Below are 13,321 nucleotides of genomic sequence, written 5' to 3'. Positions count from 1 at the left end.
ATGACGTGTCGATTCAATATGGAGTGAGTACTCCGAAATCTTAACAAATTATACTTTCAAAGACACATTGAATAAAAATGCCACAAAAATGTCCAAACATAATTTAGAAAATGAAGTATGCATGAATTTTTTAATACAAATTCGAGAAAAATATTCGTTTTTTATTGTAAAATAGATCTTGTAAATTGTTATTATGTTCATAATAACAATAATGATTAGTCGCGACCTTTTAGCACTAAAGATTTAATATCCCAAAAGAATATGAAAAATCATATAGTATTATTCACTAAATCAGAATTCACAGCCATAGAAACGTTTCTTGCAATGTTTAGTTTTAATATTTATCAATTGCTGATATCTGTCAATATAAGATATACACATTATTTGTGTAATTGAATCTATTTATCACACGTAATTCAACTTGTGACAGGATTTGTGGATTGCACAATCTGATCAAAATGAGAAAAAAATAAAAATACAAGGTATATTAAATCACTTGTGCTAATTGTAAGTAAAATCTGTGCTTTATTGTAATTGTTATGTATATTATATATATGTATATATGTGCATATATATATATATATATAAAATCAGCCTGTTCATCGAATTGTCTTACTATAATCTCTAGACATATAATTATGTATACTTCAAACTCACGATGTTTATCAAATAACAATTTTTATACAGAAGGTACAAAAAGTAGTACAAAAAAGAATTAATACAATTCTCGCTTTTTGGCGATAATTTACATATTTTTATCTAACTTTTTTTCGAAGACTTATTGGAAGTATTATTAGAAGTAACGCAAGATAAACTAGAAGTTTTTCCGAGAAAACAAATTCTAATATCTTTATCTTTGTGTCTATCTCATTACATGATATTGTTTTATATCATAATATAAAAAATAGAGTAAGGTCGGTTACCGCCGAAAAACAATTTTTAATAATCTATCGGTCCTAAATCAATATATTGCAAAATGAGAAGCTACATAAAAAAGCATTTAACGTTACGCAATTCGCAAATCATAATAGATCAATATTGCAATCAAGCTAACAGAGCAAACTAATTGTTACAGTAATAATTATTATCACTGCCATAAATTACAATTTATGTAAGGTGCTCTATCTTTTGCTATCAAACAATATTTTAATAGCATTTGAATTCAATCTTTCTTTAAAAAAACAAAACGATAGAACATCCTAATACAGTGATACGACGAGGAAACAAAACGTGTCATCAACTCAGAGCAACCACACTATCTGTGGCATATTCAACAAAGCATAATTAGTAACAATTTTTAGGAAATGCATTTTTATGAAGAAACAAATGATGATAATAATTACTGCATTTACAATACATGGAGTAAATTTCCAAGAAGAAAGGAAAGAGTTTAGGGTAGTATACATAAGAAAAAAGTTGCAGGAAAAAAAATCATCAGAAATCAATACAGGTCAAATGTTTAAAAAAGGATTACACTGTGGTCAATCTGCATCCCAAGATTTCTCGTTTGTGCTTAATTTTCTCTAATCATCGCTTACAATCTTCTCTCTCTAAAGTATTATAGTAAAACATTCACAGATCAAGTATCCGTAAATGACCCTGAAATGAACGATAAACGAACCGCCGATGAAAAAATGTACAATTCGATCAATCGACCGGCCAAGAAGGAGAGACGATGGTCGGTCATTTATCACGCGATTTCAGGAGGTTTCTCACCGAAGTGGTATATCACAGTGCAACGATCCAGATACTCGATTGAGTTTTCCTGTGGGAGTTCGATCGAAGTAACCGATAACGGCGAGGCGAACGTCGCGGCGAGAAATTTGTTTATCAGTATTATATTGCCGTATCGATTACAATTACAATCCCAATCGACCATGTACATGGCAATCGCGCCTCTAGAATGGCGTATCACAAAGGGCGACATGTGCATCATCGTTTGCGTATGCTCGACGGCTTCCATTTATCTTCGGAATAAATTCGCATCAAGGACAATCTTGCAATATTAGGTTTTCAACCGTAAATGCCTGAATATCCCAGTGAAGGAATTTTCCGAGTAAAACTTGGCGATCAGACGATAGTTTCCCAATTAATCCTAATAAAGTTTCAGAACAACTCACATCAGTTCGCAAATTGTAGTCGAGGAAATTCGCTCTCTCCACGTATGCGACGTGGATATCAGTGTTTCTGGGTCCGCGATGGTGTTTAATTAATCGTATTCATATACGCTGTCCAACAGTTCTACTCGATACCATGTGCAAAGATCATCACTAACCCAGGCTCGACCATCATATCCTCCGGCATGTGCATATTATCACAATGGAGGACCAGCACCGCTTGTTTGCCAGGCACTCTTTTGCACACGTAGTTGTCGTATTGTCGTCGAGAGTTCTGTCTAGTCTCCAGTGAATTAAGACCTGGTGGCCATTTCCTCTCGTGGCAGTTTTCCATCAGCTCGTCAATCACATGAGGTGGACAATTGTACTCTGACAGAGTTCTCTTGATCATTGTCTGTAAGAATCAAAAGGACAATTTCAGGATGAATGTACTCACAAAATAAATTTATCAATCAGTACTTAAATAAATAATTCGCACCTGCAGCAATTCGTCAGGCGTGGAGATCATACCGCCCCATCTGGTAACTCTAGCGCGTGGTAGAGACGCGGACCATCTAACGACGTCGTCACGTTCCATCTGATCAGCGATTGCACGCATCGCCGGATTTGATACTCTAAGTGCGCGCATAAAGTCTTTCAGCAGATGGATCTCACGTTTATGTTCATTGATTTGCAGCTGCTGTTCATCGAGTTCACGCTTCATATCGCTTAGTTTTTGCTGCTGCGACTGTATCAGATTACGGAGCTCGCGCACGCAGTTGTGATCCTTGAGCTCGTTCTTGGGAATAATTAAGCTGCAACCCTGCTCGCACTGCATTGGTCTCTTCGGATTGTATTCGCACTGCTCGAGATGCATCGCCAGGCAATCTAACTTGACAACCATGTTACAACCGTACATAATGTTGTCGCATTTGATACACAAGCGGGCCAACAGGTTTCTCAAGATTCTGGGAACTGCTCTAAGCTGAGTAGATGTGATGGGTGTACGGTCCAGAGGGCACGTAGGCTGGCGATTTATCCATTCGTTGATACAGGTGCGGCAAAAGGCATGTTCACACACTGGTGCCTGTAACACATTACTCACCTACCAGTTTTTTTATAAGCTACTACAACTTTATAAAGCAGCAAAATATAAGTACATGCTACTTTTGAAAAAACAAGTCAATATCCTCCGAAAATTAAATGATAAAATATATATTTTAAGCACAAAAACAAGTAGATTATATTAGGTGTTAAACTTGATTCCTGCCGTTTTTCGTCTCCAAAATTGATTTGTTTCGAAGGGAAGATGAATGAATACCTTAATCAAAGTAATTTCTTCCATTTTCTACTTTATTACTAATTAATAATACTTTATTAATAATACTTTGATCAAGGCATTTCCCTCCAAAACAAATCAATTTTGGAGACAAAAAACGGCAGGAATCAAGTTTAACACCTAACCCAGATAGCAAAGCATGTTTCAGCAAAATCATACAAATCTGTACTTATGATGCTGGTAACTTGCCATAGATTTATCTTCAATGATTTCGAATATACTGACATTGTAGCAACATGCAGGCAACAATGTTATCTTGCGTTGTCGGCAATATGACAGCATTGTATGATGCTGCGTATTATTATGACAACATGTTGGCAGTAGTATGAATTTTAATGACAATTTTAAAGATGTCGGTAAATTGCTGGCAAGTTATTACTCAAAGTTATCATATCATGAAGGCATCAAGTTGCCAATAAATGAGGACTCAGTTGCTGCCATTATGGTAGCAACACACGCTTAACAATGCATATACAGCAAGCAACATGTCAGCAACAAGACAGATACTACCTGGATACGAAGCTATTTATGGATAGGATTAAATGAAGATAGAGGAAAATATTGGAAGTATAGAAGAGACGATAGCTTTATATATTTTATATGTAAACATGTAAAAGCAGGCTTAACTTAAGAGCAAGTAGTATTCTTCTAGAAGATACATACTTCATCAAACCATATATAATATCGTCTAGATTAAAAGCGATAAGTCAAGCTAACCTATATTCACAGATGCGCAATTTTGTTCACTCTTATTTCGAGGCAAGCAACGTAGCGTGGATAAGAACAACGGGAAGCCACGGAAAATAAAGCAACGCTGGTGACGCGTTGAGATATTATGTATTCGAAAGCTCTTTCTCTTTCTCTCGATGCGTCAAGTCAAAATTTTGTACATAGCTTCATCGACCTCTCGCTTGCATCGAGACGAGTCGAGGTGAGATTCTCGGATTAAAACTCGCGAAAATCCGGGCTTCTCCTCGATCTTGTCTCTTGGAAAATTTAAATATTCCTCTCTCTCTCTCCTTTCTCGGATTCCACGAAGCTCTTCACACAAAAACGCGCAGAACAAATAATGGAGGTTAGGTGAGATGCAGAGTGGGTCGCAGGAAGATTTTCTCAGATGAAACACGCGTCTTACCTGGACAGGGTCTTCAAGCACGCCAGAGCATATCGGACAGACAAGCTCCTCGTCCACGTCGCCCTGGAAGCGGTTCACATCGAACCCCATCGCTCGCGAGTACGCGTATGTGTATCACCTCCTTCTACCTCCCACTACCTCCTCCTGCCGCCTCCGTCGTCCTCCTCGCTAGTCGCTGTTCCTCGCACGATTCGCGAGTCTCGCGACTCTCTCACGAATATCGCGACTGTCAGGAACGGATTTAGTAGCGGAGGCACAAGGGATTTTCCGAAGAGGCCCAAATGACCCAGGATTCGATCTCGCGCGCCGAATTTTCCCTCGCAAACCACCGTCAGACCTCTTCAAATTTCGCACGCAATTTCAAAACAAAATTCTGCAAAAATATATATCAAATATATATTAATGTACATGTCTTATTAACTGATTTTGTAAATACATTTGTTTTTAAACTATATAATAGTTTTATTATATTTATGATTACGTGTAATAATTTATAATTTATTATCACAGTTTGCAAATAAATTTGTAGTTACTTGGTGATTAGTTTTGTTCCTTGAAATATAATAATACACGCGTGAGAAATCACGGACGGCAGCGAAGGATTTTAATATATCGGCCACGATTGATTTTCGAATCCACGTGAACGCTCGTTGCGAAAGAGCGCACGCTTTTCCGCGCGACGCGAGTAGAGGGGCATGCTCGATTTACTGCGCGTGAAATTGTTAACTGGGAGTTTCGCGAGAAGTCCATTAGACGTCAATGAACGCAAGAAGCGAGGACAGCACTGTGAGAGAAGACTCCCTCGTCTTGAGACTCTCGAGAGACCCAGACTCTCGCTACTGCTGGACGATTTTACCGTTACATCCGCGAGTCCGTCCCGTTCTCGCGCTAAACGACTCGCTTCCAAAACGCATATAGGTCAAAATTAACCGCCCGCTTCGTTGCTAGAGGAACGATCGAGAAACGTTCTCTTTGTCATTTTATTATGAGCAGAACTTTCGCTGAATAAATGGACAGAGAGAGAGTGGGAGGGAAGAGGTTCTCGACCGCGATGGATAATAAACGGCGTTCGCGGCGATCGTAGCTGAAGTCAAAAGTTAAATAAAAATGTTCATTTGATCGAGGAAAATCAAAATGGAAAGATTACAGGCGGTTCGTAATTAGTCGGAGTCGAATGCACGTGAAGTTCGCCATCAATGCAGCGATTCGGTGCGCAAGTGCGCGGCACGCACCTTTGAAAATCGAGTACACCGGACATCGCAGATGCCTTGACACCTATTTTGAGCGTAACTTTATGCGTATTGCATTTACCGAGCTGTGACCAGCTGTGACACAGCCTAAACATTCGTACATCACGACCGTTAATTTATTCTCTCAACGTAATCCGACTAACTCGATTCTCTAGGCTTTGAAAGGAGAAATAATATGTCTTGCTTCTGTTTGTCGTGCTTGTCGGAAAAATACGATTCGCTTGGATTTGATTTAGATAATTGGATCTTACTGGAATCATGGTATAATACCGTGATTGGAATAAATATTTATCGAGACGAACGAGAACTCATGAAAGACTTTCGCCAGCAGCTGTCTGTATGGTGCACTAATAGGTGAGAGGCTGATATATTAAGTATACTCATCAGTATCGGATTGCTTCTCGCCTTGATGAAGTGAAATTATGTTCACAAAATATTGGCATTTAACGATGTATCAAAATACAGAAATAATTCATAAATCTTACTGTTTTTTATTTACAATTTTCCTTATATTCCCTTTTTAGGCAGAAAGGACTATGTCCTAGTTTTGGCCCCGGCTGAACAGCATTGAGACCTAGCTAGGATTGTAGAGCATAAAAAAAGGATTAAAAAGGTTCATATGCACAACTTTGTAAAATAAGTCCTTTGAGTGCTATAGCTGTTCAAAGTTCGCTATTATGACCATGTATTGTGTATCATGTAGGACTGATTTTGTTTGATTTCTTGGATCATCTAGTATCTGTAACATATCCAATCTTGATGAAAACAACTAAACCTTTTTTGGACCCCAAATGAATAGTTATAAGTAATATATATATTAATCGATGAAGAGGGGAGAGAGACACTCGAAGTATGAAACAAAAGGTTTTAATTGATTTGACAAAGAGGTTGCGGTTCAGTATTTTTAACTGTAACGTTTCCTTCTCTCGTTTCAGTATCATATATATTTAAATGTGTTGAGTAGGGCTCTTGTGGAACTACTAGGCTCTTGTTTCAAGAAATCTAGCACTTCCCCAGCCAACAGATGTTTACACGTCTGGTTTTTTAAATATTTTCCACATTGCCCACAGTAGATCTCATTGCAACCAGTAGCTACTTCGGGGTGAGTCCGTATCAAAGGCTGATTTACCCTGATTGGTACATTCGCCGCTTGTCCATCTTCCCCCCCCAGGGCGAACTCCAGGGGCATCGCCGTCATTACAAGCAAATCCAAATTTCTGTGACATGACGGCATGAATCATAACCAGGAACTTAGCCGAATTAATAAACTCTGTACCAAATACATTTTAGATATTACTTCAATGTCTTTGGTACAATCCGTTATCGCCGTCACCACGGGGAGGTGCCCTGGATGCAGAGAAATTGGATAAGACTAGTGGTACATGGTCATAATAGCGAACTTTGGATAGTTCTAGCACTCAGGAAACCTCTCCTATAAAGTTGGGCTTATGGAATTTTTTATTCTCTTTTGATACCTCAAAATTTTAGGCATATGTCAAAGTTGTTCATCTGGGGCCCAAATTTCCCTGTACAACTGGGTATATATATCCTTTTGGAATTGATGTATACTATATAATGTATCTACTTCCAAGGGGAAGCTTTGAAGATGATATGAATTATTTAGATCCACTTCGTATACTTTTACTTATAAAGAAATTTAAGGAACGTTTAGATATCACCTCGTATTTCATGTAATACTATAATACAAACTTATATATATTGATAACAAATTTCCATTAATTATTTCTGGTAAAAAAATTTTGCTGAAATTATTCCATGTTATGGAACATTTCAATGAAATTACTGAAAATTTGCTGAATATTCAATGAAATTAAACTAAAATTTTTCTGAAATGCTGAAAATTTGCTGAAAAATGTTAATGTAAAATAATTTCAGCGAGAGTTTTCCACCAAGGTAATACTTTGTAAAAAAATACCTTGTTTGAATTACCCAAATCGACATTCATATATTAATTCAGATTCACATGCAGAATCTTGAAATTTTCAGTATCACTTACGATAAAAATATTGCGTTTCTGTGATCAGATTTTCTTTGTCTTAATTGATAGATAAGATGAGGAGTGATAATCTGCACTTGATATTACGAACGAAAAGACGAGATCAGTGCCCGAGTTACCATTGTGGAAATAAGCTGGACGGCGCAGAATTGATGAAAATGAGCACTTCGAGTATAACAAGGAGAAAAAATTCCGAAAACGAGATCCGAGGTAACACATTTTTAAACAACTATTTATCATTTCTTCATCTTTCCATCGCGTGCATATATAAAAAAAAGTCCTTTATATTGCTTCAGATTAAGATCGACGTTGCTCTTATTGTAATACCTTTACATTATTCCGTTCATTTCTTCCTCGGTCTTTTGTGATTTGACTTTCTCTCACACACTGACTGTTGATTGATTATGCAACCCAACATATACTGAAATGAGAGCGCTTTCCTCTAATAAACTTCTGTTAATCATATTATTCTATTCTTTCTCGAATAATAAAAATAAATATTTAATAGATAATAAAATAAATATTAAGCTTTAGCAGTTGTCATCGTTTTACATATCGATTTGATACAAGTTGATTCATTACTATTTTAATTATATTATTTCTGAAAGTCTCATTTGTACATATATAATATCCGTGAAAGTAAACGTTAGGTAGTTTAGCGATTTAATAACAATTGTTTTATAAACAGAAGTGTTGCTATTTTATTTAAATAAACGGCTTACGAAAATAACAGATAAGTAATAATAAGATAATTCAAAATATTAATAAAAATTAAGTATATTACAACAGACAATGCTATGCAAACATTTTATTATTGATATAATTACTTTAAATAAAATATTAAACTTTAATCCAAACATTAAGCCGTTTAAGAATGAAAGACAACAGCATAGTCGATAGTAGGCAATAGGAAATTATAAAAATTTTAAGATTAGTAATAGTAAATAATTCTTTTATCTCTTTTCAAAGAATTCGAGTACATGCATCCGCCAATACGGCCGACGGTAATTACTAAACTTATTTGTGATCATAATCTTATGTCTCTTTTGACAACGTCATTTATCTACGATAAATTGTAATTTGTACAAGAAGTATGATAAGAAATTATCGACTAATGAATAGAAGTAAAAAAATGACATAAACAATAATATCATTGCATTTATCGCGCATATTATTCGATATATCGCAGTAAATGTATTCTTGATTAATAAATTCAATAATTAGGAGTTTAATTGTCGTAGCTATGTATTTAATGATTCTTTTATTGGCTTGGTACATAATTGGACCATGACCCAATTTAAACAGTCAAATTGTCGCTATGAATATTGATAATCGACGTAAATGGTCGCCAATTTATTGCTGCACTATAAATAGATTAAAATAGGCTATACTGATTTGATTTTTAGTATAAACAATTAATGTAATAAGTTACTTAATTTATACTGAATGTAAAGTAATCATAAATGAAGACATTGTAATGAAAAGCAATTCTCAGCATTATTGAGCTTTGCCAACTTTATCTTGATCTTCTTACAGCAGCTATCTCAGGCCCCAATGATGTAATATTTTGTTGGCTTCTTAAATATTTACATTACATGTTTCAGATCACCCGGATAATCAAAACAATGTCGAAGAGCAAGAAGAGGTGAGATCCTATATAATTCCTAATAGATAATTTTAGTAGATCAGTATTTAAATCGTAAATATTCATGAAACATTATACAGGTCTACACAATTTGTAGTATATTTAGATAAATATTTAAATGAGTTTTTAGATAGATAAATAGATAAGATATAAAGATCACCGCAATTATTTGTGTTTCGTAACTTTGTCTAATAATTTTGTTTATCTGGTTTCGGTGCGATAAGCATCTATGAAAAATTTACATAAACATACTTGGATTACTTTCGCTCAATGTTACCACGAGGTCAGAAAATTATTATTATTATTATTACAGCGTATTTAAGCGTGTATAACGCGTTATATAATTTGATGATAATACAGGGCTCATATACAGGGTGTTTGGAAAATAATGATAAATATTTCACATAGGAACAGAATGGACTAAACTAAGAAGAAAAGTCCTGTACCATTTTGTAATTTTCGCAATAGTTAACAAGATATTAATTGTTAAAAATTGTCGAAAATTGGTCTTCAATAATTTTTTACTCAAATACTATCAACTTTACAGAAAAACTGCAAGAGACGAAAATTGTTTATTTTCTTCTCATAAAGTTCTAAGAATTTTTTAAATACTTTGATAATTATTTAGAATTTTTTCAGAATTTTTTAATACCGTATTTCCTCATGTTAATAAAAATGAGAAAATTCAGTACTAAAAAGTTAATAAAAAATTCTGAAAAAATTCGTAGAATTCTATGAGAAGAAAATAAACAATTTTCGTCTCTTGCAGTTTTTCTGTAAAGTTGGTAGTATTTGAATAAAAAATTATTGAAGACCAATTTTTTCGGCAATTAATATCTTGTTAACTATTGCGAAAATTGCAAAATGATAGAGAATTTTTCTTCTCAGTTTAGTCCATTCTGCCCCTGTGCAAAAGATTTATCACTGTTTTTCGAACACCCTGTATTTCCACACGTACATTAAAGTTAATGTTGTTTGACGAGAAGGAAAAAAAAGGGAACGTAAGATTCTGGAATCATTTGACGAAACAATCTTTCCGCGTATTTCGATATTGCAAAATTATCAGATAAACGTCCCGCATCGAATTTATATTCACGTATCATCGACCACGTTTTTATTGAGCAACTTCTCTCTCTGTTTTCTTCGTGGTACCTGTAGTCGCAATCCTATTTCGCTTTGCGAAAGATTCTGCAATATACATGATGATATTCCAATTTGAGATGAAAGTTTGCACGAAAGTTTTAACGGCAGATTTTATAACGAACTTTATGAATCTTAGATTAAAAAGATCTCGATAGCTTAATGAATTTTTTTTCTTTTAAATCACTTTAACAATCGGGATTAAAGCGATTTTTATTTTTGTACAATCATATTTATCTTTCAATGCTTATCTCTTGCTAAATAAAAGAAAAGATCAGAACAATTAATTGTAACAATTAATCATAATCATTCTACTGCGAATCATTCTACTATAGATAATATATAGATATAAAAGAAGTAGTATATACGTGTACATGCATGTAATACGTTACTTTACTGGGAGAGACTCTGACAATTAAATCGACGGATGTACTGCGGTTCTTTTAATTACACTCATATAGCGCATGTTTCGATAACCGCACACTATAAAACTGTATGTATACATTCCTCTGACTTTTCCGCAAATACTCATATTTATATCAACAAGGTCAGCAGCATAAGTCATAAGGTTTCCAATATTAATATCGCGACACTTCCTTTGATAGTAATAAACGCGTTTTGTTGCACGGGATTACAATTGACATATAAATATTCATTAGATCTGAGAAGGTGAATCAATTATTCTTAAAAGTCATGATGTCATATCTTTCTTATTTTTATATTCTACATTAATTATATTGTATATGTAATGCAATGACGTCTAGCGTCTTTCAGTCGCGAACTCGTAATCTCTCGAGATAAATTCAGCATAATCGGAAACTGTCACAGCGCATATCTGAGCCACTTGCAAAAATGAACGGTAGGTCGCACGTGGACCTGTATGTGACCACGTACTTTCACATTCAAATACTATACTACACTGTCCTGCGCTCGCATCACGACGTAATGCCCGCCTGTCACCTGTAGTATGCCTGCTTTGAGATATACTGTTCCTACATGGTTGTACCTACCTACCTACTTACTCTGGCAACAATATTGTGCTCACTCATGGTCGCTGATGTCAGTCTCGATGTTGGAGCGCGTGCGAACGGAGCCGTTAAAATCGACGACGACGAGTGATCGTTCCGTTGTCACTCCTCGATCTGAACGATCCGGAGTAGACAAATGTTGTACATCGGGCAAAACATCCACCTGATGAAGTGAAGCGACCTCGTGGTAGTGATTGATATTGATATTCATCAGCTTCCTTTTTTTTTTCTCTCAGTCGTGGTCAAATTTGTGGTTTACTACGCATATGATGAATAAAATGCCTGTGCGTCAGGTAACTGTTAACATTAATATGTACTTACAATTATTAGTTACTATCACTTTTTGTTGTATGTAAGTAGGTAGTTTAGTATAATTTAGCTTACATTAAGCGTATCTTTTTGAAGGACAGATTAGAAACCGCATTCCCGCTATCTTGAAGGAATACTGAAAAAATATTTCAGAATTTTGTAAAATACACTAAATATTGAGAGAAAAGAGGCGAAATCTTTCTTGCGGATTTTCAAAAACGCATTGCTTCCGTTTGTTTATCCTTTCTCAAAAATATAATACGAATTTGTATTATATTGTATTCCGACTTCTCAATCCTTTAATAAAAGTAGGTCAAGTCAGATTGTTTGATCTTCGTAGATACATATATTCAAATTCATATAGAAACTAATGTGATCTGTAAAATATTTTGTAAACGCTTTGCCTCATATCCTTTTCTTGTACATTTTTACTGATACTCTGCAAAGAAAAATGTGTACTGCAATTTACATAAGCTCAAATTATCACAATAGTGACACGAATAGGTTTGGAGAATAAATCGGTTTTTCAATTGAGCGCTGGTTCATTGATTCACTTCCATTCACGTCAGCATGCCAGACTAATTCCCTTCATCACGGTCGCGACTACTGTACTTTCTCTGAGACACAAGTTTTTCATCAAATTCATTTCGATCGTCGTGCGACAATCTCAATCCGGATACCGCGAGATTTCCGTATATAATCAATATTAGAATATGTTTAATATTACCATTTATCTGAAATTAGATAATTCTTTCGTTTCTTGCATACATACATCATTACGAAATTAATTGTTTACTGACAAGGCATGCCAAGCATTACCGAGATAGATAGGATTCGGAGCGATTGTTGGGAGGAAAGTATAAATATTGTAGATAATAATATCTCTATAATCGCGCGTTTTGTCATATTCGTACGTACTACGTAATTAATTGTTACAAAAGAGAACGCATTATCTGAGTTTGTAAATATTCTATGCATTTTTATCTGTTTGCATTCGTGCAATAACATCATAGAACGTCTCGGAAACGCTAAACCTCTTTATCATTCGAAAATTTTTATTTATATTTACAGCATCTAAACGCGATAATAACACATTAAATTTTATTTTAAAATTGTGTTAAATGTTAAATTAATTAAAAACATTATTATCAAAGTTATGATATACATCCTAGATAGCACAAAATGTTTATAAAATATTTATTGTAAATCTTGTAGTAAATACTATGTAAATACTTAATAAGACAGTATAATTCAAATAAAAAATACTTAACAGAAATATTTATTTATATTTATCATAAATATTAAATTAAATATTTAGTATATCTTTTAATAATATTTTGAATAAAACTTTATATAAAATAT

General features: G+C 34.6%; 2 protein-coding genes across 4 annotated transcripts in view; one reads left to right on the top strand and one right to left on the bottom strand.

The window, feature by feature from the left end:
• Positions 1-2,220: 2,220 nt before the first annotated feature.
• elgi (E3 ubiquitin-protein ligase NRDP1 elgi) lies at positions 2,221-4,746 on the bottom strand. 2 transcript variants are annotated; one of them, XM_018502349.1, is made up of 3 exons: positions 4,571-4,746; positions 2,596-3,201; positions 2,221-2,511 (listed from the first exon to the last, which is right to left on the bottom strand). In XM_018502349.1, exons 1-3 carry the CDS (start codon positions 4,658-4,660, stop codon positions 2,242-2,244), a joined length of 966 nt encoding a protein of 321 aa, XP_018357851.1. In that variant the 5' UTR covers positions 4,661-4,746; the 3' UTR covers positions 2,221-2,241. The 2 variants fall into 2 exon arrangements, with proteins under 2 accessions (XP_018357851.1, XP_018357852.1); XM_018502350.1 differs by having other exon boundaries at positions 2,596-3,183.
• Positions 4,747-7,882: 3,136 nt separating this feature from the next.
• LOC108757891 (solute carrier family 15 member 1) overlaps positions 7,883-13,321 on the top strand; it is an 11,838-nt gene continuing 6,399 nt past the window's right edge. Inside the window, exons 1-2 of one of the 2 annotated variants that reach the window (XM_018502578.1) lie at positions 7,883-8,047; positions 9,442-9,482. In XM_018502578.1, coding sequence (XP_018358080.1) covers positions 7,894-8,047; positions 9,442-9,482 — 195 coding nt within the window. In that variant the 5' untranslated portion in view covers positions 7,883-7,893. Of the gene's footprint in view, positions 8,048-9,441; positions 9,483-11,350; positions 11,944-13,321 lie in introns of those variants that run through there. The other variant, XM_018502579.1, reaches the window with a different exon arrangement.

Source organism: Trachymyrmex cornetzi, unplaced genomic scaffold (assembly GCF_001594075.2).
Source record: "Trachymyrmex cornetzi isolate Tcor2-1 unplaced genomic scaffold, Tcor1.1 scaffold147, whole genome shotgun sequence".
NCBI classification, from domain to species: domain Eukaryota; kingdom Metazoa; phylum Arthropoda; class Insecta; order Hymenoptera; family Formicidae; genus Trachymyrmex; species Trachymyrmex cornetzi.
This window is presented reverse-complemented; position numbering and strand designations above follow the sequence as displayed.